Source organism: Cebus imitator, unplaced genomic scaffold (genome assembly GCF_001604975.1).
Source record: "Cebus imitator isolate Cc_AM_T3 unplaced genomic scaffold, Cebus_imitator-1.0 Scaffold472, whole genome shotgun sequence".
Classification (NCBI taxonomy): Eukaryota; Metazoa; Chordata; class Mammalia; order Primates; family Cebidae; genus Cebus; species Cebus imitator.
Window position 1 is genome coordinate 435299 of NW_016107787.1, and position 27938 is coordinate 463236.

Consider the following 27938-nt stretch of genomic DNA (forward strand, 5'->3'; position numbering starts at 1 on the left):
CACTTTGGGAGGCCAAGGTGGGCTGATCACCTGAGGTTGGGAGTTCAATAGTTTGAGACCAGCGAGGCTAACATGGTGAATTAAAAATACAAAAAATTGGCCAGGCAAAGTGGCTCATGCCTGTAATCCCAGCACTTCGGGAGGCTGAGGCAGGCAGATCACCTGAGGTCAGGAGTTTGAGACCAGCCTGACCAACATGGAGAAAATCCTGTCTGTAGCAAAAATACAAAATTAGCTGGTGTGGTAGCACATGCCTGTAATCCCAGCTACTCCGGAGGCTGAGGCAAGAGAATTGCTTGAACCCAGGAAGCAGAGGTTGTGGTGAGCTGAGATCATGCCATTGCACTCCAGCCTGGGCAATAAGAGCAAAACTCCATCTGAAAAAAAAAATTAGCTGGGCATAGTAGCAGGTGCCTGTAATCCCTGCTATTCAGGAGGCTGGGGCAGGAGAATCACTTGAATCCAGGAACTGAAGGTTGCACTCCAGTCTGGTGACAGAGCAAGACTCCATGTCCCCCTCCAAAAAAAAGACCTGATAATAAATGAGATTTTATAGTTTAAAACTTACTAATTTAGTCACTTATCCATTTTCTATCTGATAGTAGGCATTTTTCCATTTATCTGTAGTTGTGATATTTAATGTTAGATTCAAGACAGGTTGCAGTAAAATATCTCAAGTATCTGCTAAAGGAATGCTTCTAATTGCATTAATTTATATTAACTTTCTCAACAATCATAATTTTCCTTCTATTAAATAAAATGAGTTAATATTTAAATTCTTATTTTAGAACTTACTAGAAAGATGAAACCTGATGAAACTCCAATGTTTGACCCAAGTCTACTCAAAGAAGTGGACTGGAGTCAGAATACAGCTACATTTTCTCCAGCCATTTCCCCAACACATCCTGGAGAAGGCTTGGTTTTGAGGCCTCTTTGTACTGCTGATTTAAATCGAGGTAATGTACTCAGTTACCAATCTTGTGTAAAATTAGAGTTAGCCCTTCCATTTTCTCTATGAACATTAATGATGTGGATAATTTTTTTTAAATATTTGACTTTTGTACTTTTTTTGTATAATTCTTAATTTTTAAAGTGACGGATACTCAATACCAATGAGTATGTTTCATGGCTAAGACCAAATATTACTATGAAACATTTAAAATGACTTAAATGCAACATCACTTCTTCCTAAATAAGCCAAGATTTCCCATTAACAAAAATGAAATTATCATGCATAATGACACAGGAGGAATCTTAAGAAGCTGGCTGGGGAATTAAGGTGTAAATAATTTTCCTTGGATATGTTAAAGGGTTTTTCTACACTTATTTTTTTTTAACCTCCAAATTCTCCAAGTGAACTTCCTTAAACTTTGGTAATTAAAAGTCAGCTTTGTATTTTTCACAGTTTTCTCTTTGCTAGACAGCCTGAAGTACCTAATTTTGGCCTAATTATTGAGTGCAAAGTTAAGATTTTCAGCTGGACACAGTGGCTCATGCCTGTAATTCCAGCACTTCGGGAGGTTGAGGCAGACAGATCACGAGGTCAGTAGTTTGAGACCAGCCTGACCAACATGGTGAAACCACGTCTCTACCAAAAATACCAAAATTAGAGGGGTTTGGTGGCACGAGGCTGTAGTCCCAGCTACTCAGGAGGCCAAGGCAGGATAATCACTTGAACCCGGGTGGCAGATGTTTCGGGTGAGCCAAGATTGCCCCACTGGGACTCCAGCCAGGGCGACAGAGCGAGCCTCCATCTCAAAAAAAAAAAAAAAAAAAAAAAAAAAAGGATTTTCAAAATTCCAGGTATAGCGTTCACATTTTCAGATATAGTACACTAGTGAAATTAACCAGAAATTACTAAAGAGTGTAATCTCAACAATGTTACATATACTTTAATTTATAAATATCATATTTGGCCATATTGCACCTTTAAGTAAAACCAAATATATATTTGGGAAAATTTGGCATCCTTTTCATTGAACTTAATGTAAAATATAAAACATTGAAAAACATTTGTTCTGGGTCTATAAATACTGGATATTCAGGTCAGCACTATTTAAAACATCTTATGCAGGTAAAAGCATTGGTAAAACCTGTTATTTTTGTTGTTGTGATATGTAGTGATTATAGAAAAATAGGGTTCACTTTAATAATTAAAAGATCATTATGGGAAGTTCTGAATAATTGCCCATAAGCCCACTTGCTTAACATATTGCTTCTTTTCATACTCTGTCTTTTCCTCTTCTCATAATTTGAAATCTGTTTTTCAAAACCAGGTTTTTTTAAGGTATTGGGTCAGCTAACAGAGACTGGAGTTGTCAGCCCTGAACAATTTATGAGTAAGTACTATAGCCTTTTTTTCCTGAAATAAAGGGAAACCTGATTTCATTTTTGTTTAGAGCTATTCAGTGCCCACTTCTGTTTTTGTTCAAATAGCTGGAAATGATTCAAATAACAAATTAGCTATTTTCTTATTTAAATGTTTAATGTGGCTGAGTCATTCTAGAATTCCAAATGTACCAGTAACTTTGTTTTGCAAAATATCTGACTACTTTATTAGATAATTCCTGTAGAATAGGACCTAGGTGGTTGCTCTAGAGTTTTTTTGGTAGTATTTCCCTTATTTTGGTTATTTACAGAAATTTTATTACTGAATCAAAAATGTAAGAGCATACATTTTAAATTTATTTTGAGGTTTATTTGTATTGAAGTTTAAGGTTAGCAGGTATCTTAAGAGTTAATCTAACCCTCCTCTTTTAGACATATGAGAAAATGGGAGTCTAGACTAGAGATCCAAAGACTTACCCAAGATCACAGGTAGTTACTGCTATGAAGAGGAATAAAACCTTAATTCTGTCCAGTGCTCTACCACTGCTTTCTCCTGTTTTAACTGACACTGCTTTTCCCCATTATAATGGTAATGAAGTATTATTAATTCATCATTACTAAATATTTAGTAATATTTAATAGCTGATGAATTGTAATTCATTTCCTTATAATAGGTAATTTTGTATTGAACTCTATTTGACCCTCCTGAGAATGAGGGCCATTATTCTCTGATTCTCATTGTTTATTTTCATTCATTGAATTTATCTCTTTTTCCCATTTTAGATCTGTATCTGGAATGAGACTATAGAAATTAACAATGAAAGACTATTAGCCTCAGTTTTTATTCCTGAATTTCTCTTTGCGTGCACATCAATTAGATAGGAAACCATGTTATTTCAGCAATAGTACTGAAAATCCATTGAGAAGTATCTTTGCACCTATTTGCTATGCGACTTGGAAAAGTTACTTGGAAACAGATTATGTTTTACCTCCTTTGCAAGGTGCTCTCAAAGCAAACAGGAGCAAGTCATGTTATCACAAAACACTTTCCATCACAAAGGGAAAATTGAAAGCTGTTTTGTAAAAATATTTTGAAACCAAAGACAAAAATTCTAGAATTGAGCCATGTAAACATGGTCTTCTTAAAATGGGCAGAATTTTGTTATATTTGAATATCTATTGAGTATAAAGTTTAAAGAAATCTAAAGTAAGCAAATGAAGAAATTGAAGTTTTCATTAGTGAGTCATGGAAGTGGCAACATCAGTCATTTACTTGTATTTTAAGTGCTCTTATCTTAAAAACAGCTATATTAGTCTTTATTTTGCTAGCAGATATTTTGAATGTATATAGGCTATATTCCAATTGATACTATTTGCTGATATTTCAACTACTTGGTAATATTTTCTTTAGAAATGGAAGGTAAATTCCTATGGTAAAATAGCTTTAAATATTTAGTAATTAAGTCAGCTAATCCTAATATTTTTCTGGCTCCCCATAAAGTTGAATGTCTACTGTGTAACACTTTGTTGTCCAATTTCCACAGAATCTTTTGAGCATATGAAAAAATCTGGGGATTATTATGTTACAGTTGTAGAAGATGTGACTCTAGGACAGATTGTTGCTACAGCAACTCTGATAATAGAACATAAATTCATCCATTCCTGTGCTAAGGTACGTGCTCACAGTAATGCTTATAAGTAAAATGAACAAGTGTTTTCTAGCACAACTGGCTTTGAGTTTCCATTAGACAAATCTGTTTTCTCACTGCTTTTCAGTACTTCTTAGAAATATCTTTCCCAGTGTGTTCTGGGTGCTTTAAGAAAGAAAATGTATTAACAGTATGAATTGTATGCTAAAATTATTATGTAAGGTGAATCAATTTGATATAGCCATAGAGAAACCAAACTATTTAGCAGTAATGCACAAAACCTCTAATGTTACTCTTTTAAGAAAACAATACTTTGAATACACATTAGCACAAATTTCTGTTTCCAAATGGTATTCAGACTATTATTCTGTCCTAATATATCTAGTGCATGTAATGCCCTTTCAGCCCTCAATAACTCATAAAATAATAAAGAGAGAAAACTTTAGTAATTCAGTGACAATAAGGTAGGAACACTTGGGATGTGTTCTGTGACACTTAAGAATTTTGGTGGGGTTTCTGTACTAGACATTAATTTTATTTGGCTATCTAAAATAACTTGCTAAGCAAGGAGTAGAATGATGGATATATTCATGAAAAGGCAACATTTTAGTGATGTTGATTCTGATACTTGTTTAAAGACAATGGGGTGGAAAGGTTAGGGACATAGCCAAAACAAGTTTAGCCCACAAGTTGACTCATACTATTTCCTCTAATAAGTAAAAACATCTTTAACATCTTTAAATTATTAACTTTTAATAGTAGTACTCTTATACTAGTAGGAAACAAACTTTTGGGCTAATCAGATTTGCCCCAACCTCTCTGTCATATTTTAAAACAAAGGAAATATTCAAGTATTACAGAATATTCTGTGATCTCTCATTCTCATAAGTCATAGAAATAAATACTGAAACAGGCTTCACTGTATAATATTTTTTGGATTTTGGTTTCTGTGAAGTTTAAGTTTACAAAATATACTTCTTATTATCAGTAAATTCTTACCAACTCGTTTTAGCTGAAAACAAAAGTAAATGCTTACTCCTTTAAACAATGTAAATATTTTCAGAGAGGAAGAGTAGAAGATGTTGTCGTTAGTGATGAATGCAGAGGAAAGCAGCTTGGCAAATTGTAAGTAGGCAGAAACAAGGTAATCCTGGATAAATTTTGTTCCAGTTTAGTTTCTTATGAAGATACTTGTTTGAAGTTCTTTTTGGCTTCATTAATTTTGAACTCATTCTCACTCCAATAGTTTAGACTCAATTTCATGAAGAAATAAAGTCTTATACATATTTTGCCTTAAAGTTTGAAAATCGGAAGTATACTTGTTTACAGACAGTAACATCTTTAAATTATTAACTTTTATAGTAATACTCTCATATAGTAGGAGACAAACTTTTGGGCTAATCAGATTTGCCCCAGCTTCTCTGGCGTATTTAATAACAAAGGAAATGTACAACTATTACAGAATATTCTATGATCTGTCATTCTCATAAGTTGTAGACATACATACTGAAACAGCCTTCACTGTATAATCTCCTTTATGTTTATCTAAATCATTTAAAATAAGTGACAGATTTATTGTCTATTGTATAAGAACTTGCATCTTATTATAATTTATACTTTTCAGTTTTTGAAACAGGGTCTGTTTTTTGTTAGTTTGTTGTGAGATGGAGTCTCACTCTGTCGCCCAGGCTGGAGTGCAGTGGCCTGATCTTGGCTCACTGCAACCTATGCCTCCCAGGTTCAGGCGATTCTCCTGCCTCAGCCTCCTGAGCCACTGGGACTACAGGCACACGCCACCACACCTGGCTAATTGTTGTATCTTTATTAAAGACGGGTTTCACCATGTTGGTCAGGCCGATCTCGAACTCCAGACCTCATGATCCGCCCGCGTAGGCCTCCCAAAATGCTGGGATTACAGGCGTGAACCACCTCGCCTGGCCAAGTTTGTAGATCTTTATAGTTTTTATGCTCCAAGGCATTTAGATCCATGCTTTAATACTGGGGTTGGATTCACAAAGAGTTTGTATAGATGTAGACTTGTTTCCAGTTCACATTAATTAGACCAATCTTGAGTTAAGTTGATACAAACCTTCATAAATATTAAAGTAACTTTAAAAATGCACTCATTTTATGTGGGAATGTTGACTGCTCCTAAGTTGTTTAAATAGATTAAATAACTTTAACAAAATAATTTTGGCCTCTATTTTTTTGAGGCAGAGTTTCGCTCTTGTTGCCCAGGCTGGAGTGCAATGACGTGATCTTGGGTCACTGCAACTTCTGCCTCCCGGGTTCAAGTGATTCTCCTGCCTCAGCCTCAGTAGTTGGGATTACAGGCATGCATCACCACACCCGGCTAATTTTTTTATATTTTTAGTAAAGCCGGGGTTTCTCCATGTTGGTCAGGTTGGTCTTGAACTCCCAACCTCAGGTGATCAACCCACCTGGGCCTCAGCTAGGATTACAGATACGAATCAGCACACCTGGCCTTAAATTTCATTTTTAAAGAGGGTTTAGGGGGATTTTAGTATTTGTCCTATTTATTAGTGAGATGGAGATTACTAGATATATTTGACTCTAATGCTTTGGTGATTTAAATGCTTATCAACTTACATGAATGCAATGGGAAAAGCCATAATAAAAGCCTATTTCTAAGAAAACCGAAGTTTTATAACATTAATTCATAGTTTCTAAAATCAATTTTTATTAACAAATGCTATCTCCTCACCCTCCCCATTTTTAAATTTCAGGTTATTATCAACCCTTACTTTGCTCAGCAAGAAACTGAACTGTTACAAGATTACCCTTGAATGTCTACCACAAAATGTTGGTTTCTATAAAAAGTTTGGATATACTGTATCTGAAGAAAACTACATGTGTCGGAGGTTTCTCAAGTAAACGGGTCTTATAAGAAAATTGTCAAAGGAGCTAGTGCTACAAGGCTACACTCTTCGTAGAGTTGAAATGTTTTGTTGCTGCAGCCGAGTGACCTCCATAAATACTTGTAATACTACAAGTGTAATGACATTTAGAAGATTACTTTGGGCTGGTGGGACATGCTGTGAATTTAAATTACAAATGAATATTATAAAGGGGATGATTTTTAACCAAAGGAATATATTTTTAACTTGAATTTTCTTGCATTGTATTTTTCTAAAAGTTTGGCTTCATTTCTTGGTAGTCAAGAATATGGGTAATAAGGAGTTATATGTCTGCTATGTGTGTTGCTCATAAAAAAAAGTATATATGGCCGGGCGCGGTGGCTCAAGCCTGTAATCCCAGCACCGTGGGAGGCCGAGGCGGGTGGATCACGAGGTCAAGAGATCGAGACCATCCTGGTCAACATGGCGAAACCCCGTCTCTACTAAAAATACAAAAAATTAGCTGGGCCTGTAATCCCAGCTACTCAGGAGGCTGAGGCAGGAGAATTGCCTGAACCCAGGAGGCGGAGGTTGCGGTGAGCCGAGATCGCGCCATTGCACTCCAGCCTGGGTAACAAGAGCGAAACTCCGTCTCAAAAAAAAAAAAAAAAAAAAAAAAAAAAAAAAAAAAAAAAAAAAAAAAAAAAAGTATATATTGAGTAAGGCTGTTTCTTATCACATGCATAAAATTAAATATTTTTGTTTCAACGAAACATCTCAATACACTTAGGGGTGTATTGTTTCCCACATATTAAGTCAGACTGGATAAATTAGTTATTGTAACTAAACATAGTGTAGTCCAACATTCGTTGATCCCAATATAGGCAAACAACCTGGCCAACCTTTTAAAGTAGAAGAAATGAAAATTATTTGACAAGATTAAAAGTAAAAAATTTAAACATTTTACTAAAAGAAGTTTATATAAATCTATGTAGATAAAAAGTGCCACTTGTCTGTGAATTGTAATTATTCATTTGCTAAAAACAGCTAAGAGCAATTATAGTGGGACATCTAAGATACTTTTTAAACAGTGAATTAGCAAACCCAGCATACGTATTTCTACCCCGTTTTTCTTTTTATGGGTATCTGAAGCCTCTCTTCTGAGTAAGTTTTTTCAAAAATGAACTACCACAAAATTGAATGAAATACAATATTTAAAAATGTGTTTTACTGGATTTGCCAAATTCGTAAAATGTTGATGGAAGCTTTACTTTTTAATATGATTATAATGGCACTACTTTGGTCATTATCCTGTTTAATTTATCTTAATTATTTTTTAAAGTTGAAGTATGAATTAAATACTTTAATGGTTCCAATCTTTTGCATTCCATATTATATTAAACCTGTTAATATGTGAGTAGTCTTTTGTTAGAATCACATCTGTGCTTTTCTTGAGTCTGCTATTGAACTATGAGGTTAAGTCATAATTCATAAAATTTTAGTTTTATGTGCTCTTTGTAAAACGAACTTGCAAAGAAAATGCCAGTGTTTCTCATCCCTTTGATTCATGCCACATCATCTGGATTTTGGATTTCCCTCTATGCAGTCAGCTATATAGTTGGCTTTCCAAAACAACAAATCCTTCACCACGAGTGCCCTACTTACCTACTTATGACCTATGCAGACAAACTGATCTTATTGAAAAGCAACAAAGCTAGTTATCTTTTCAGAAGTCCTGCTACAATCCTGGCAAAGAGTAGTTTTTATCAGGTAAATTCTGGTAAGTAAAAACTCATGTTAAAAAAAAATTAGCCTAGTAAAAGGCAAAATTAAATGCTTAATTACATTTCTTACCACTGAACAATTTGAGGTAAAATCGTTCACAAGGTTGGCACTTAAGTAAATTCCTTTAAGCAGTGTTCCTAAGATCATCTCTTAAATCCTCCCATAGGAAACAGAATTACAGGTAAGGTACACCATACAAAACTTGTCATTGAGGACAATGGTGATCTATAATTTTAGTTGAGCATGTTTATGATTTTTGAAGCCATATGGTGAGTAAATGTAAATACAAAAAAATGCTATATAAAACACTTCTTGTACTTCTTAACTGTTCCTTGTGGAGCAGGACTACCCCACAGGCAGTGTACCCACAGTAGTCTCTTTTTTTCTTTTAATTCTTTGAGACAAGGTCTCACTCTGTTGCCCAGGCTGGAGTATAGGGGCACAATCACCACGCACTGCCACCACAATCTCCTGGGCTCAAGTGATCCTTCTACTTCAGCCTCCCAAGTAGCTGGGACTACAGGTATATGCCACCATACCCAGCTAATTTAATTTTGTAGAGATGGGGTCTACGTTGCCCAGGCTGGTCTCAAACTCCTGAGCTCAAGTGATCCTCCCGCCTCAGCCTCCCAAAGTGCTAGGATGACAGGTGTGAGCCACTGCACCTGGCCCACTTTTTTGTAAGAGACAGTATCCCACTCCATCACTCAGGTTGTAATCCAGTGGTATGATGATATCTCACTGCATCCTCCAATTCTTGGGCTCAAGCCATCCATCCTGACTCAGCCTCTCCAGTAGCTGGTACTACATGTGTGTGCCATCACATCTGGCTTTAAATTTTTCTGTAGAGGTGGGGTCTCACTATTGCTCAAACTAGTCTCAAACTCCTGGGCTCAAGTGATCTTCTGCCTCAGTCTCTAGTGTATCTGGGATTACATGTGTGACCCACCATGTCTGGCTATTCACATTTTTGAGCACTATTTGCTTATGAAAAGATAAAATGAAGGGGTAGTTGTCATTTTTACTGTGTCCCATGTTTTTTATATTTTTGTTTCTTTATCAGCTAAGATGCATTGTTTTATCTCTGAAATCTGGATACATTATCAATGGTTTGTCATAGTTTTGTTAGCAATACGTATATTCCCTAAAGGTAATTATTTCAGTGGTGCCTAAAATAATGGTATAGTTGTGAGAGGATCTTAGATTTATGAAGCACAGTATGCAGGTGGGCCTAATGAGAGAAGGTACTATAAAAGCAGGAAGTATTTTTTTTTCTAATGACTGAAAGTTGTTCTATGGATGACCTACCCTTTCCTTTAAACACAAATTCTCTCACTTCCAACTCCAAACTTGCTCAACTAATCCTTAAAAATAAACCTGAGTTGGAATTTGAGGCTTGCCTGGACTACAGACCATAATTTTTCTTGTGTGCATCCACAGTTTTTTAGAGGATACTCTTAAGTGCTTCTCAGCATTCAATGTTCATTCACTCTTAACTCACAGGAATAAAATTGGGTTACTTTTACCCATAGATAACAATCTAAAGAACTTTTGAGGTATAAGCAGCAGTATGAATAAGCTTTGCAATATTCTGGAGGTATAATGGCACAGCAGTTTTAATACAACCACCAATCTTCACAAAATAATTTTAATACTTTGTGCCTGGGCTAGCAGCATCTTGCACTGTGACATTCCTATACAGACATAAGCATTTTATCCAAGTACAAATGTTAAAAGCAGAGTAACTTAAGCAATTGTATACACAAAGGTATATAGACACTGTAGGTTATTTTTCTTCTTGAATCATTTTTGCTGCATAGTAAATTGCAATTACATGTCAGTATAATGTTACTGATCTAGAGAATACACTTTGAACTGTGAGGTATGGCAACTCCCTATGAGAGAGAGCTAACATGTAAACCTGAATATTTTGAGTGATTTTTGTTTTAGCTGCCACAGATGGGAAAGACAAAAAAAAAAAAAAAAAATCCAGCATTCAAAGACCCTAGAAACTTACTTTTCTAATCAATTTTTTTCACAAACGGTCTTTCAGTACTTATCAGGTATTTTCTAGCATTCCCTTATTGGAACACTGGTGAATGAAGAAGGAAAGAAAATACTGAGGTGAAGCTATGTTTGTTATGGGATTATGGATTCAACCAGTTATTAAAAAAAAAAAAAAAAAATCCGCCAGGTAACTGCTCATTTACTTTACATCAAGTTGAGATCTTGATATGTGTATCTCAACTTTATAATTCAAGATTGCAGTTAAATATTCCTAATTCACTTGAATTATCATATTAATAAGATAATTAGAAACCTTATATTTTCTTATTACAGACATGCTTAACATTTTCTGACATTACTTCTAAACTCAGATGAAGCAGTTAAGTGGTTGAGTTGGTAGCAAAAACTCACGGTTTAACATTTCCACCAAAGAGTAGATACAGGTAAACAAAGGTCACTGCTGTTTAAACATCTAATAGGTAAGAAATTAACAGGAACCAACTAACTGAAATTAGAATACTACCATTCCAAGTTTAAATATTTTCAATATTCAAGTTTCTTATTTTCAACGTGGACAGTAATACAGTTTCCCTATGTTTTGATGTAATTTCACTATAAATTATGTGCCCAGATTACACTTTTAATGTTGGAATTGGGTGGTCAAACATTATTTAAATACTCTAGAAAATAAATCATGATTGATTAAATCTATCATAGTTAACTAACAGAAAACATCACTGGTAATAAAGAAATCACAGAAATGGAATCAAATAGAATAAAGAATAGGAAGAGCTACCAGAACTATTTGAACATTAGATGGACAGACAGATCCAAGAAAAAACAAACTTGAAATGTTCTTATATGAAAGAATAAACTTTATATTTTATCTACATTAATATTGTACTTGGCTGGCACAGGGGCTCACACCTGTGCACTCTAGGAGGCCGAGATGGGTGGATCACTTGCAGTCAGGAGTTCAAGACCAGCCTGGCCAACATGGTGAAACCTCATCTCTACTAAAAATACAAAAATTAGCCGGACAGGGTGGCATGAACTCTAATCCCAGCTACTTGGGAGGTTGAGGCAGGAGAATCGCTTGAACCTCAGAGGTGGAGGTTGCAGTAAGCCAAGATTGCACCACAGTACTCCAGTGTGGGCGACATAGCGAGACTCCATCTCAAATGATAATATTGTACTCAAGATGATGACAGTCCGTTTTCCCAGTGTTTGTGAGAGACTATAATATACAGTGCTGGGCAGGCACTTCAGTGACAACATAAAAATAACAGTGGATAGAAAAAGTGGAAAATTACCAGCTACAAATTATCAATAACAAAATCTTTTCTTTTGGCCAGACTACTAGAGAGGATATATGTATATTTATGAAACAAGTTTTTAAAATCTAAACTTATTATTATGAAGATTCTTTTAAGCAGAGTTTCTGTTAAATGAAGCATCAGAGATTGTTATTACACTGTAAGAGATCTTTGCTGACTGCCCAATAGTGATCTATATACAGGAAAACTGTGTTATCTGGAACTTTAACAACTGGAATTTTAGAACATCCAACGCAAATCGTGACTCCACTAGACCATTGTACACCAAAGGACCTAATCACAAAGCAGAACACTGGACAACAACGGGATTAACAATATGCTGTTTTCAGGGTGGTAAGATAGGAGAAGGGAAGGGGAGGGAAATCAGAAGAGGAACATCACCTGGGTAATAGGAATTAACTCTTAACAACAATTTTAATTAATCTCCACTCTTCCCACTATGCTGGATAAGAAAGCTTTTACTGTATTATCACATCATAGGGAGGAAAGCAAAGCAAGTAACTTGGTGTTAATAGGTTACTTTGCATAGTACCTCTTGGTACCAAGGGAACAAAGAAATCATTCCCATTAGTAAAGCACCTCAAAAGAGGATTGAGAAAAGTTAGATACAAAGGAGTTTTGTTTGTGCTACCCAAAAGTCATCAACTATAAAAAGTTAAAAACACTCCTCTCTTCCCTTAATTACTTAAAATAGCAAAAATGTTTTCTTAGAACAATTTTTATACACACAAACTAAAACATGGAGAGCCAAAAATCCATAAAGTGACTTGCTAAAGCAAATTATGGGGCAGATCTGGACTGAATGTAAAGAATGGATTAAAATGCTAATTTAAAATACACTAGTCTCCCACAAATCACCTTCCCCAAAGAAAAGCTTCTGTATGAGCCAGAACAATTTCACAGAATCCTTAAGTCAACATAAAAGGAAAGAGTATCCATGTTCCAAATAATTTACTAATGTTTCTTTGAGCCTCATACTTTCAGTTTAAAGTAATTTATAGTTTAAAAAGAAAAGAAGGCCGGGCGTGGTGGCTCACCCCTGTAATCCCAACACTTTGGGAGGCCGAGACGGGCAGATCACGAAGTCAAGAGATCGAGACCATCTTGGCCAACATGGTGAAACCCCGTCTCTACTAAAAATACAAAAATTAGCTGTAGCCTGGTGTGGTGGCGCGTGCCTGTAGTCCCAGCTACTCAGGACGCTGAGGCAGGACAATCACTTGAACCTGCTGGGTGGAGGCTGTGGTGAGCTGAGATCATGCCATTGCACTCAGCCTGGCAACAGAGCAAGGCTCTGTCTCAAAAAAAAACAAAAAACAAAAAAAAAACCAGAAACGAAAACAAAAAAACAAAGAGAAAAGAAATCACAGAAAAATGTTAAGAACTTTTCACTGTTCTACATACTAATTTAGAGGTCATGAGGATTTTATTATTTTTTTTAATGATGCAAGGCACTTTTCTTTTTTTGGGCTTCATTTAGAAAAAAATAGTGCTACATTGGTTTATTAGATTCTATTTAGAATCATTTTGGACAAAGGGAAAAAGGACTGGACAACTCTGAAAAGAACAAATACAACATACAGCTTTTACACCAAAAAAAATGCAAAAAGGAAAGTCACTTGAAAATCTAACACTATCCTTGTTTTTAAGCACTTGGTACTATAAAGCAAAACATCTTCCTTTTAATCATTGAGACTGTAGGTTTTTTTTTTTTTTATGTAGAATAAACAATTTAGGAAACTAATAGGAAAGGAAGCAATAATTAGATCATGTTAAAGTAAGGATAGCTGATTAGGGTCATGATTTAAAGACTATTAATAAGGGAACAAGAAGTATAAAAAATAAAATAATTAAGCTATTAAGTCATACTAAAAAAGAAATGTGGCAGATTCCTGCATTTTGTTAATGTTTCTGTAAGAGGCCCCATCATAAAATTGAAGTGTAAAATTATGTTAAAAATGTAATATATAACAGAAAAATGAATTTTTAGCAAATCTTAGCAAATTCTTTTGTTATAAATTACCCAAACTTTATAAACAATCCCCCCAACTTGCATTTTGCTTAAAGTAATAACTATATCATACAAATAAATTTCAAGTATGAAAAGTGCATTATTGCAATAATACCTCTTTGCAAGTCCAAAATTCTTGGTTTATAATAAAACTTGTAAAGTGTTTCTTTTTTTTTTTTTTTAAAAAAAAGAGTAAAACCATCAGTGCCATCTATTGCAGAAGTCCAACATCTTAAAATGTTGCTCAACAAATTCCAGAGAAGTATGTCTGGAAGCAACATGTAATTCAAAAAAAACTTATGTTTTTACCATTTTAAATTATAATTGTCTCTTGTATTTTCTCCTTCCCAAAAAGAAATTCACACTCTATAATGTTGCTCTTCAATCAGCCATTCTGTGCAGTAGCCACTTGCATGTTTCCAAAATCATCCTCTTCCTCATGTGTTCTCTTCAAACTGCCTAAAAGTTATTGGATAAAGATAAAAAGGGCACTAAAATAAAGTGATGTTAAAATACTACAGTGAGTAAATTTTTTTCATTAAGTGATCATGTGTACACTATGAAAATTCTACAACTGAATTAATAGCAAAATTTAGTAATTTCCTTTGTTATAAATTACCTAAATACTATAACTTTTTAATCTTCATGACAAGATATATTTTCCTTCTCAAATATTAAATATGTCTTAGGTATTGCATACAAAATAAACAATAATTTTTGAAATAGTGTGAAAATAGACCTTTTAAAGAGACAATACATAAATGTTTAGTTATCAAGTTAATTGCTTTTTAGGCATCATAAACATGTAACTTAGGGCATAAAATTTAGGAAATTAGTCTTGTATTTGTATAATTTTTTGTAGATAATCTTTTAGCTTTCACAGAGACTGTTATGAAGAGCAGCTGAAAATACTTTTCCACTGAAGCTATGGAAGTCTAGGTTGGGAGAAAGGAAGGCATGTAGCATATAAAGAGATTTTCTTTTTTACCTATCCTTCACATCAGCATCTGTTAGTACAGAAATCTCCCACAGAGAATCAAAGCTATCTCTATATCCCCAAAAGTTGTAAGCAAGAAATTAGAATCTCAATGGAGGAAACCTTTAGGGAACAGTTAAACCTCAGAGGATCTGCTGTGTCTTTTGCCTAACAATGGCACAATCTTAAACTTATGCCCTACATGACTGTTACATCATGGTAATAATAATGTTAATTTAGAGGACAGATTCTAATATGAGGTTGTTTCACTATAAAATTTATAAAATAAACAAAAATATAGTATCAATACAATTGAATGAGGTAAAATATCCTGGCCCTTAGGCTAAATCCAGATACTGTGATTAAGTTTCAGATGAAGTGCTGTGCTTCTGTGGGAACTCCAAATGTCTAGGAAGGAAGAGTGCATTAATTATCATATCTTTCTGAGGAAATCACATATGAACCAAGAAGAGGGAGACTAAATGTGATGCATTTTAGGTGCGGAAAAGAAGACACACAAAGGAAGCCATCAGTAGTTGTTTTCTGAAATGCCGATATAAAGAAGAACAATGAGAGAAAGAAACTGAAAAATCAGAAGGGGCTTTACTACATATAGCATTCTATAAACTTTTGTAGGAATGAAGTCAAAGGAGGCTTTGGCAAAGGAAATATGTCATTATTAGGAATATCTTTCATGGAAATTCTAGCCACAATGTACGGAACAGATCAAATAACAAGAGTCTGGACAGGAGGCAAATCCAGACCTGAACTAGATTGAGGACACTTTTTAAAAAAGAAAGGAATATTAACAATACTGATAAAACAGACCCTATAGGACGTGGAAAGCAATTATTAATTAGATGTGGCAAAGGAAAGAAAAAGTCAAGGATAATTAGAAAGTTGAACCTTGGGGGTGAATATACAGTTGTATTACTCACTATAGGCAGTGCAGTAGAGTACAAAAAGTTCTATACTTGTGGATCAGATCACCTGTCCTCAATTTCCAGGTCAGCGCTAACTAGGTATATAAGCTGTTCTTACTACCTTATATAACTGTTGGCTCAAAGGTTGAAATGAACTGTGGGGTAGAAAAACTGGAAATAAATTAAAAATGACTGTGTGCTTTGGTAGGGGAGAAACAAAGGTGATAAACATTAGTAGCAAGGTCTTGGGAAAGGAAGATTTTTGACAGCATGCTTGGATTAACTTTGAAAATAAGAGGCTTAGGGTACTTCTGAAATAGCAACAGAGGGAAGAAAGGATGGAAATATTGACAAGAGAAAGACAGCTCATATTAGCCACCCTACATGCTGTATTAACCACCTTTTACTTTTAATAAGATCACCTAAGCCGCCCAGGCTGGAATGCAGTGATGTGATCTTGGCTCACTGCAACCTCTGCCTCCCGCTTTCTAGCAATTCTGCCTCACCCTCCCAAGCAGCTGAGACTACAGGTGCATGCCGCTGCACCCGGCTAATTTTTTGTATTTTAGTAGAGATGGGGCTTCACCATGTTGCCCAGGCTGGTCTCGAACCCCCGAGGCTTAGGCAATACACCCGCCTCAGCCTCCCAATATTCTTCTTATTTTAATCTTTACAAAATGGATGTACTACTAAAGAGACCTAAGCTTATTATAATACAGATTTATTCATTATAAAATGAATCCTTTTGAAATAATCTTAGTTTAACAAGTTTTCTAAATAATTTAAATTGTTCAGTGTAACCTGTAGCAAGTTCTCCACCTTTCATTATCTTTCTTCCCAAATTTCTCCAAAAAAGAAAAAAATCCTTACCTGTGGTGCCAGAATGAACAGATAATGACCTTTCTATCTGGAGTGGTGACATCACCTGTATTGTTAATTTTGCTAGGTAGATGGCTTCATATTCCTAAAAAACAAAAATATTAATTAACTTGATTATACATTTATATTCTTGGAGACCCAAAAGAGTGATTAATGTATACACTGTTGGTATTTTTCATCTAAACTGAAAAATTTGGTGCCATATTGTTTGAAGAGCAATGGAAGTTTAAAATCTCCGTCTCATAAATTCAGAACTACTGATTACTACAAATCAAGTCAGGCTAATAGCCTGCACTATGGTACTGCACATTGAACTGCCAGTCAGTATGGCATTAGCCATGATGACCTCTGACTTCATCTGTTTAAAAAAAGCCCCCTCAAATAAACACCAAAAACCTAAATTGGCAATCCCAATAGTCCTCTGCTTCTAGTTATAGGCAGAAGAATAAAGTCATTTTTGTTTCTCTCTTTTCTGAAAACAGAAAACATTTGATGAACTAGGAAAAAACCATTACCCTGAAAATGAGAATAATGGAATTGATCACCAGCTAGGTCAGGACAGTGGTTACCTTTACAGAAGGAGAAAGACTTGTGCTTGAGAAGGGTCAGAAAAAAAGCTTTTGGGGTCCTGGTAAACATTCTGTTTCTGGACTTGGTCAATAGCTACATGGATGCTTATTTACATTTTATGCATTTTCTATATCTGTATAATTCCACAATAAAATTTTCAAAAAGACAGAACCATACTAAGCTAGGCACAACAGATGCCTGCCTCTGTGGGCCAGAGTAGGTACAGTTCATAGCTCACTAAAAAAGGTGACAGACCTAAGATAAAACCAGCAAGCCCTTGCATGGAATGACAAAGTCAGGAAGTATGAATGGCCTATGGGAGAAGGTGGGACATATTAAGGAAAATGTGAACACCTACACCTGCCATTTTTTGCAAGCAGCAGGCTCTACTATTTTTAGGTATTTTTGTAGCTAAAAATACAAAAATTAGCTGGACAGGATGACATGTGGCTATAATCCCAGCTACTCAGGAGGCTGAGGCAAGAGAATTGCCTGAGCACAGGAGATGGATGTTCATTTGAAGTGAGCCAAGATCGTGCCACTGTACTCCACTCCAGCCTGGCTCAGAGAAAGAAAGAAAAGAAAGAAAAGAAGGAGGGAGGGAAGGAGGGAAAGAAGGAAAGGAAGGAGGGAGGGAAGGAGGGAAAGAAGGAAAGGAAGAAGGGAGGGAGGAAGATAGAGAAAAAACTTCAAAACTCTAAAGTACGTATCAGAATTTGGTATAAAATAAAAATGATATTTCAAACCGGGAGGCTACAAATAGATTTCTATAACATAAAAAGAGCTCTTACAAACTGGTGAGAGGAACACCAACAAATGATTCACAGAAAAATAAATACAAATAACCCAAACATGGGAAACTAAATAAATGGGAAGCAAATTAAAGCCCTAAGGAATTGCCAATTTTACTACCATAACAGCAATGATCAAAAAAATCTGATAAAACATTTTTGGGCTAGGAGTGGTGGCCCATACCTATAATTCCAGCACTTGGGGAGGCCAAGGAGGGTGGATCACCTGAGGTCAGGAGTTCCAGACCAGCCTGGCCAACATGGTGAAACCCCATCTTTACTAAAAATACAAAAATTAGTCAGGCATGGTGGTGCACAGCTGTAATCCCAGCTACTTGGGAGGCTGAGGCAGGAGAATTGCTTGAACCTGGGAGGTGGAGGCTGCGGTGAGCAGAGATGGTGCCATTGTACTCCAGTCTGAGTGACAGGGCAAGACTGCATCTCAGAAAAAAACAAAACAAAACCACTTTTGGCCACTGTTGTTAATTAGGGTAGGAGGAAATGGGCACTCCTTGTTTCCTGGTGGTATAAGTTTATATTATTTCACATCTATCAAATTTCAAATGCACTGGATGGAACCCAGCAATTCCACTTCAATTACCTTACAGGTATATTCACACAGGTATACAAAGATGTACCTATCAGGATCTTTCCAATATTCCTTATAATCATGAAAGACTAGAAATAACTGAAAGGTCCTTAAATAAGAAACCACTCATAAAATTGTGAGAGATCTATAATTAAAATATTACGCAGGCAGAGAGAGTTATTTCTGCTGTTATAATCTTCAAGATATACTATTAAGGAGACTTACCTTACACTGTATTCTCTTTAGGTACTGCTCAACTTTTATTTATTTTTTTTATTTTTTGAGACAGAGTCTTGCTCTTTCACCCAGGCTGGAGTGCAGTGGCCCGACCTCTGATCACTGCAATCCCGACCCCCTGGATTCAAGAGATTCTCCTGTCTCAGCCTCCCAAGCAGCTGGGATTACAGGTATGCATCTCCAGGCCCGGCTAATTTTTTGTATTTTTAGCAGAAATGGGTTTTCACCATGCTGGCCAGGCTGGTCTTAAACTCCTGACCTCAGGTGATCCACCTACTTTGGCTTCCCAAAGTGCTTGGATTACAGGCATGAGCCACTGCGCCAGGCCAATTTTCTTAAACATACACATATACTTCTCTTTGAAATACAAAAATTAATTTTAAAAGAGAATGTTTGTACACATTTAAAAATAAGAGTATAAATGGATTGTTTGTAACACAAAGGATAAATGATTGAGGGAACGGATATTCTGTTTTTCCGTGGTGTGATTATTACACATTGCATGCCTGTATCAAAATATCTAATGTACCCATGACTATATAACCTACTATGTACCCACAAAAAAGAAAACCTTAAAAAAATTTTTTTTAAATTAAAAAAAAAAAAGAATGTTTTATACAACATGGTAAAAGGTAAAGAAACTTATAAAGTTAGAAGACAATCATTTTACATGAACAGGCTCAACACAGATGCCACTGTTTCTCTTTGGAATGCAGTAAAAATGAAAAGTAAATTAAACATTAAAATGAATTTTAAAACTTGGTAACTGCAATATATTTTTAATAAATATTCTTGATGTCGAAACATGAGCTTTATTCCTGCATAACTGGATATAATCAGCCAGAGCACATTCTGTAGCCTATCATTTTGCCTCTAGGAATAAACTGAATAACCTGGTCTAATCAGGCTAATTCACAGGTTTATTGTCTTTCAGTGCCTCTGCCAGACATGAACAAAATATGAAACAACATGGAAAAGATAAACATAGAATAGAAAAAGCTGTTATAGTTAGTATACTTGGAATCAAAACTCTCTTATGCTCTGTGATCAAAATAAAGAAAAAAATAGACATTTCTAACACCAACTATTTTATGTAAGTTTTGATAATGTGTCTTTAACCCTTTTTTCTTGGTAATGTCAGCTTTTTAAGAAAAAATTTTTTTAATTTTTTAGGGCTGCGGTCTCACTCTGCCTCACAGGCTAGAGTGCAATGGCACAATCACTGCCCACTATAGCCTCAAACTGCTAGGCTCAAGCGACCCTTCCACCTTAGCCTCCTGAGTAACTGAGACCACAGCCATGCACTGCCATGACTGGCCAATTTTTTTCATTTTTTTATTTTTTAGAGATTGGATTTTGCTTTGCTGCCCAGGCTGATCTCCTATTTCTGACTTCAAGTGATCCGAATGCCTTACCCACCACACCCAGCCACAAAAATACTTCTAAATAGAGATATATACTTGAATAAAGAATCAAAGTAGTCAGATTATGGCAATTTTAAGTATTTACAAAGTAAATAGTACACCTAAATTTTCTGTGCAAAAGATTTTATATCTTACTTTCTGACTACCTTAAAGAGGAAGAAAAGAGAAGTTACCTGAAGTTGATGGACAAATCCAGCATTAGGATTAATACAAAATCTTCTTTCTTGAACATAAGCGAAAGCATCTCTGAAAACAAAAAAAGAAAATTAATGTGATAGCATTATTTAATGAATTAATCATAATCATACAACTTAACAATAGAGAGGGGTAACAAGTTGTAATGGAAAAAGCATCACAATTTCCTTGCTCACCAGCTATAAGCATACAGCAGCTTGTTCAACTTCTCTAAGCCGTATTTTGTCCATTGGTAAAATGAAGAGTATAATAATACCTATTTTGGGGAACTACTATGAATAGGAGATTAAGTATAAAGTGGCCAGGTACAGTGGCTCATGCCTGTAACCCCAATCCTTTGGGAGGTCAACACAGGAAGATTGCTTGAAGCCAGGACTTTCAGACCAGCCTGGGCAATTTAGCCAGACCCCATCTCTACCAAAAAAAAACCCTAAAAATTAGCTAGGCATGGTAGTGTGGCATAGTCCCAGCTTCTTGCGAGGCTGAGGTGGGAGGACTGCTTGAGCCCTGGAGTCTGAGGCTACAGTGAGCTATGACTGTGCTACTACATTCCAGCCTGAGAAACAGAGGAAGATCCTATCTCTACAATAAATAAAATGTAAGCATTTTGTGTATATACAAGTTCAAGCTCAAAATATTATCACTAGTTAAAGAAGCTTAGATTCCTTTCGTTGTTGTGAGGCTTAAATGAGATAAAAGTGCCTATAATAGTACTGAGCTCATAGCAGAGACCCAATAAATCCAAGTTATTTCCAACATTAATGTTCTGACAAGATTTCAAATAATAAAACTTTATAAAATGTGAAGTCCATCAATACATGTTCAATCTTTTTTCCATCAAATAGACAAAGATCTGTATTCAAATAATATTCCTTTCAGAATAGATATCTTTAAGCAAAGTTTTCCATTCTAATTTAAATATAAAAGGAAACTGAAATAGAGGTGTCAATCATTACTGTAAGATTTCTAACTTGTAAAAAAGACAAACTGAGAAAGGAAATACTGTACACTGGTGAGGCTTTTGCTTTGTCTTGGGGCAAGAAGCTCATGACCATCCCCTATCTTTTAAAAAATTTATATAGGATGCTTGGAAAAGATGATTTTTGATAAGAAAGACTACTCTGAATTGTGGATAGATGTTACCAACGATTCTTAGGTAATTTTTCATCCAATTATTGTTAAAGGAGAACATAATACATTCGCCTTTTAAATAAAGCAAGCACTAACATTTGTGTACAGGAGTTTTTATACTCAGACCAACTAATTCCCTTTGGGTAAGTAAGTAGTTTTTCATAGGATTTCCTTATTAGCCTATGCATATCTATACAGATAGATAAATTAGGTTGAGACTAACCATGGAATAAGGGCCTGCCTAATCAAACATAACTACATGAGAAATAATCAGGGGAATAGGAACTTCAAACTTGCAAACCATTTCTATTAAGCTTCATTTTAATGAGAATTTAAACGTGGCTAGGTTTTAGGGTATTTTCTTACCTGTACTTCATTCCAAATGTTTCCATAATGTATGCAATAACAAAGGCTGCACTGAAGAAGGGAAAACAATTTTAGAAAAAATAAGAAAATAAACTCGGTAATTAAATGTTACAGAAAGAAAGATTATTTCTAACATCATACCTTCTGGAGATCCCTGCATTTCCATGCACAAGAACTTTTCCTGAAAAACATGAATTAGTTATTCAAACAGAAAACCACCTGGGTCAGCAGCTGAAATATGTTGAAACCACAGTAAAGTAACTCTTTCCTTAAATATTTTATATCATATACTATAACCACTTGGATATTAATTTTCAAATCTTTACAGTTTCTTAATATTAACTGTGTAGAGAATAGAGGAGAATCTTTAAACTGAAAGCTCACAGAGGATTTGAAGACAATCTATAGGGATGCTCTAGAAAGCCTATCCAAAGGAAACAAGTAACTGGGAAAACACAAATTGGGGGGTAAGCTACTACATATAAATCTAACTTTCATATCCTGCATTTAAGACAAATACCAACTAAAAAATTAACACATAATCTAAATATAAACATTCGCTAAGTAAAGGAAATATTATTTACCTCCTGTTTGTAAGCTCCCATCAATAAATTCCTTAGTCTGGAGGCAAAAGACATGTGGATTCATGTAAGCATAAAATAAACGCATATAATGAAACCTATTGAAAACAATTTCCTCCTACATGTATAAAAATTATACATGTATAAAAATTATCTTCATCCACAAATTTACAAAATGGTACAAATAGAACAAGTCCAAAAAAATTACAGAAGCCAAAATTTAATTTGAATCTAATAAAGTCAAAATACGATTCCTCAAATTTTTGAAGATCATAAAAAAATTTTCTACTTATTTTCTTTATAACATAATCATATACTTTTCAGTCACAGCAAAGTAAAAGTCATAAGTTTCAGAAGCACAATTAAGAGTTCAAATCATAAATAAATTTTAAATGATATTTTAAAAATATTGGTACCTACCATAGGGAAAAAACGTATTATGTTTTCAACTGGATTATCTGCAATATCCAGGACTAAATATCTGAAAATAGAGTATTTTGTGATAAGCACACTTTAAGTAAAACAGTTAATGTATTTCTAAAAAGTAACTCATTATTTCTTGGTAACCATGACAAGAATGCAAAACAACTTTCAAAGTATCATATAGCCAAGAACTGTGTGGTAGATTTTATATTGCTTGAAGGCATAGCATTTAAAACCTGAAACACCATATTAACATCTCTGATATTTTATTATTTAAAAAAATCCATCAGACTGGGCAGAGTGGCTCATGCCTGTAATCCCAGCATTTTGGGAGACCAAGGTGGGAGAATCACTTGCGCCCAGGAATTCAAGACCATCCTGAGCAAACAAAGGGACACTCCATCTTTATAAAATACTCTCTGAGTGGTCCTGTGACCCCTGCTCATAACCTACAGAGGACATTTCAGAGGAAGTCCAAAGTCTAAAGAAGAAGAAACTAATAAAAACAGAAGGCATGGTCTACGGAACCATGAGTCAAACATTCACTTTTGAACTAATCTTCAGTAAAGCAAAAAAAAAAAAAAAAAAAAAAAAAAAAAAAAAAAAAAAAAAAAAAAAAAAAAAAAAAACTAAACTAAGCTAAAACAAAAAAAAAAAAACACCTTATAAAAACAACTCCAAAAAAAAAAAAAAAAAAAAAAAAAAAAACTAAACTAAGCTAAACTAAAACTAGCTGAGAGAGGACCTGTCCTGAATTTTATACTTTACAAAATACTTAAAATAGGGCATTTTTAATTTGCTGGCTTATTTTATTTTGTAAAAAAACTTCCATTTCTAACCTAAGATCACTGTTTATTAATACAACTATAGGTAATTAGCTAAGTTATTAGTTTTAAGAACAATTTTGCATTAAAAATTACAGTTCTTCAACAAATCACTTAAGTGGTAACAACTTCAAAAAATTCAGGACTTTAACACAGAGAATCTAAGAGGTTGGACGTGGTGGCTCATGCTTGTAAGGTGAGCACTTTGGGAGGCCAAGGCAGGCAGATCGCCTGAGGTCACAAGTTCAAGACCAGCCTGGCCAATATGGTGAAACCCCATCTCTACTAAAAATACAAAAATTAGCCAGGCATGGTGGTGCATGCCTGTAATACCAGCTATTCGGGAGGCTGAGCAGGAAAACTGCTTAAAACCCAAGAAGCGGAGGTTGCAGTGAGCCGAGGTCGGGCCACTGCACTCCAGCCTGGGTGAAAAAGCAAGATTCTGTATCAAAACAACAACAGAAAACAAGAGAAGTTGAACCTCAGGATCTAAGGAAAATCCAATATTTTACCCACAAGAATTTCCACAATCACTGTATCCTCAAGTGATTGGGTACTCTAGTTATATAAAACAATGCTTCAGGGAAAAAATGTTAACTCAGAATGAAACTAAAATATTGTAACACATACCATTTTTAGTGTCAAGAGTCACTAGTAGAACTATCAATCTCTAAGAAGCTAGTAATGTAAAAGTTTAAGAAGAAATGGTTCTTCCATCAGGATAAAGACCCTGCACCAACAATATTGTTATTTAAAACAAAAATTCTGTACAAACTAGAAATGTATAGTATGATTTTTTGACTGTTTTTTCTTAAGATTAGTTTCAACTTCTATAGTTTGATATTATAAAATAGAAGTCTATTTTCTTTAATAAATAACTCTATGCGTATATACAGAAATACACATACACAACAGAGAAAGACTTAGAAGGAAATATGTCAAATGTTAACTAAAGCATTTTCTCTAGATTGTGGAATTGTGGATGATGTAAGTATTTTTCCTCCTGGTGTCATTCTGTACCTTCCAAAATACTTATAAGAATAAGTGCTTTATGGCCAGGTGAAGTGGCTCATGCCGGTAATCCCAACGTTTTGGGAAGCTGAGGTGGGCAGATCGCTTGAACTCAGGAGTCCAGCCTGGGCAACATAGCGAAACCCCATCTATACAAAAAATTTTAAAAAATTAGCCAGGTCTGGTGGTGTGCACCTGTGGTCCCAGCTACTTGGGAGGCTGAGACGGGAAGATTGATTGAGGCTGGGAGGTCAAGGCTACAGTGCACAGAGATCACACCACTGCAATCCAGCCAGGGCGATGGAGAGAAATCCTGTCAAAAAACAAAACAAAACAAAACAAAAAAAAACCTGGGCACGGTGGCTCACGCCTGTAATCCCAGCACTTTGGGAGGCCAAGGTGGGTGGATCACGAGGTCAGAAGTTCAAGACCAGCCTGACCAATATGGTGAAACCCCATCTCTACTAAAAATATGAAAATCAGCCACGTGTGGGGGCACGTGTCTATAGTCCCATCTATTCCGGAGGCATTGACAGGAGAATCGCTTGAACCTGGGAGGTGGAGGCTGCAGTAAGCCTAGATTGTGCCACTGCACTTCAGCCTGGGTGACAGAGTGAGACTCCATCTCAAGAAAAAATAAAAATAAAAAATAAAAAAGTATTTCTTTCCTAATTATAAAAATATTCAGTGTTTTGGGATATTCCGTTTTAATAGTTTTAATAAACTAAATATACTTAAAAAAAATTCTAGGGAGTTCCTTCTTTCAGCTTGGAGCACCCCTCCCTCTAGCTCTATACAGCGGAGCCTCTTCCTTCTTGCCTATTAAATTCTCTCTCCCTAAAACCACACACACACACACACAAATTCTAACACTACAAAAGTATATAGAGTCAGCCTTCTGTATCCAAGAAGTTCACACTTGTGGATTCAACCAATGATGGATCAGAAACATTAACAAAAAATAAGGTAAAAAATAATACAACACTAAAAGTAATATAAATAAAATCCAACACTATTCACACAGCACTTACATTGCGCTATTATAAGTAATCTAGAGATGATTTGATGTTTATGGGAGGATGTGCACAGGTTGTATGCAAATACTATACCAGTTTATATAAGGGACTTGAGCATCTGAGGATTTTTGTTATCCGTGGGTGTTCCTGGAGCCAATCTCCCAAGAAAACCAAGTGTACAGTGAAAAATACGTCCTTCAGCTGGATGTGGTGGCTCACGTGAGTAATCCTAGCACTGTGGGAGGCCAAGGTGGGTGTATCACAAGGTCAGGAGTTCAAGACCAGTCTGGCCAATACGGTGAAACTAAAAATACAAACATGGCCCAGGCTGGGCGTGTGCCTGTAGTCCCAGCTACTTAGGAGGCTGAGACAGGAGAATCACTTGAACCCAGGAGGCAGAGGTTGCAGTGAGCTGAGATCGTGCCACTGCACTCCAGCCTGTGTGACAGACCAAAACTCTGTATCAAAAAATAAAAAGAAAAGAAAAACAAGTCCCTTTAACATAATAGGCCCTGAATTTTCCTTTGTAGAAGCAGTCACTATGAAGTTTCTAGTCGGTTGGTCCAGAAATTTTCAAAGTATATACATGAATTTATATATATATTTATATATTTTTATATATAAAGTATATATAATATATATATATATATATATATATATATATTATATATATATGTTTTTTCCCCTCAACACATTGGGAATACATACATTGTTCCACACCCTGCTTTGTTCGTATACTGTATTATCTTGGAGATCAGCCCAAATCCAAACACATATATTTCATTCTTTTTCACAAACAGTATTCTATTATATGTTCACACAATATATTTTAGAATATCTATCTTGTATTTACAGATATTTACAGACTGATTTCATTTTATAAATAAAGGAGAGCATTAAAATTTTTTTTTTTTTCTGAGATGGAGTCTTGCTCTGTCGCCCAGGCTGCGGTGCAGCGGCGCAATCTCGTCTCACCTCAACCTCCACCTCCCAGGTTCAAGTGATTCTCCTGCCTGAGTCTCCCAAGCTGCTGGGATTACAGGCATTTGCCACCACGCCCAGCTAATTTTTGTATTTTTAGTAGAGACAGGGTTTCGCCATGTTGGCCAGGCTGGTCTCAAACTGCTGACCTCAGGTGATCTGCCGACCTCGGCCTCCCAAAGTGTTGGGATTACAGGCGTGAGCCACCGCACCCAGGCTAAAATAAAATTTTTAACATATATACTTTTACATAGATATTCAAAGAAGAAGCTGCCTCCCAGGAGAGGAGTGAGGGGGCTTGGGTTTAGAGGAGGAAGTAGAGTAACTTTCAACATACATTTACATATCCTTTCACTTCTGTACCATGCGTAATATACTCTATTTTAAAAACAAAGTTAAAATAAAGAACATTAAAAACCATTACATGCTCAACTGAATCTGTAAGATAAATAAGAACAACAAATGAGATACCATTTTTACTCTATTAAACTTGGGAGAAATTAAAAATGTTTTATAATTCCATCTTGGGAGATATCAAGCAAAGAGTGACTCTCATACACTTGATAGTGGCAATGTAAACTGAAACAACTCACTGCAAAGTAATCTGTGACATCTACCAAAATTTAAAATGTCCATAATCTTACATACAGCAATTCTACAAATTTGTCCTATCAATGTGCTCACATACAAATTGAATAATATGTACAATGATAGTCACTATATGCTATACATACTAGTATAAGGCCAGAAACAATCTAAATGTCGAACAGACTGATTGAGTAAATTTTAGTATAACCATACAGCGGATTACAATGCAACCTAAAAAGAATAAAGCAGTTAGATATAAGTACTGGTATGAACCAATCTCCAAAAAATATAAAGTAAAAAATAATTTTAAAAAGCCAATGTAAAAAACAGAAGTTATCTATAAGAATATGCTTATAAGCCGGGCGCGGTGGCTCAAGCCTGTAATCCCAGCACTTTGGGAGGCCGAGGCGGGTGGATCACGAGGTCAAGAGATCGAGACCATCCTGGTCAACATGGTG

The 27938-nt window shown here is 35.4% G+C and overlaps 2 protein-coding genes across 5 annotated transcripts in view; one reads left to right on the forward strand and one right to left on the reverse strand.

Moving 5' to 3' along the window:
- Window positions 1-7222, forward strand: part of GNPNAT1 (glucosamine-phosphate N-acetyltransferase 1) — a 13933-nt gene extending 6711 nt beyond the window's left edge. For both annotated transcript variants that reach the window (XM_017512398.2, XM_017512397.2), the window contains 5 exons: window positions 789-956; window positions 2277-2339; window positions 3873-4000; window positions 5041-5102; window positions 6725-7222. In XM_017512398.2, the coding sequence (XP_017367887.1) occupies window positions 803-956; window positions 2277-2339; window positions 3873-4000; window positions 5041-5102; window positions 6725-6872 (555 nt within the window). In that variant the 5' untranslated portion in view covers window positions 789-802 and the 3' untranslated portion in view covers window positions 6873-7222. The remainder of the gene's footprint in view (window positions 1-788; window positions 957-2276; window positions 2340-3872; window positions 4001-5040; window positions 5103-6724) is intronic.
- Window positions 1-27938, reverse strand: part of STYX (serine/threonine/tyrosine interacting protein) — a 49500-nt gene that overhangs the window by 5811 nt on the left and 15751 nt on the right. The window contains exons 5-11 of one of the 3 annotated variants that reach the window (XR_005197416.1): window positions 23058-23118; window positions 22641-22677; window positions 22198-22237; window positions 22057-22107; window positions 20538-20610; window positions 16745-16838; window positions 14285-14434 (exon numbers count right to left, since the gene is read on the reverse strand). Coding sequence is in view for 2 of the 3 variants with exons in the window: in XM_017512395.2 (XP_017367884.1) it covers window positions 14361-14434; window positions 16745-16838; window positions 20538-20610; window positions 22057-22107; window positions 22198-22237; window positions 22641-22677; window positions 23058-23118 (430 nt within the window). In the remaining variant the exon portion in view is untranslated. Of the gene's footprint in view, window positions 1-14098; window positions 14435-16744; window positions 16839-20537; window positions 20611-22056; window positions 22108-22197; window positions 22238-22640; window positions 22678-23057; window positions 23119-27938 lie in introns of those variants that run through there. The other 2 variants (XM_017512395.2, XM_037732766.1) reach the window with 2 other exon arrangements.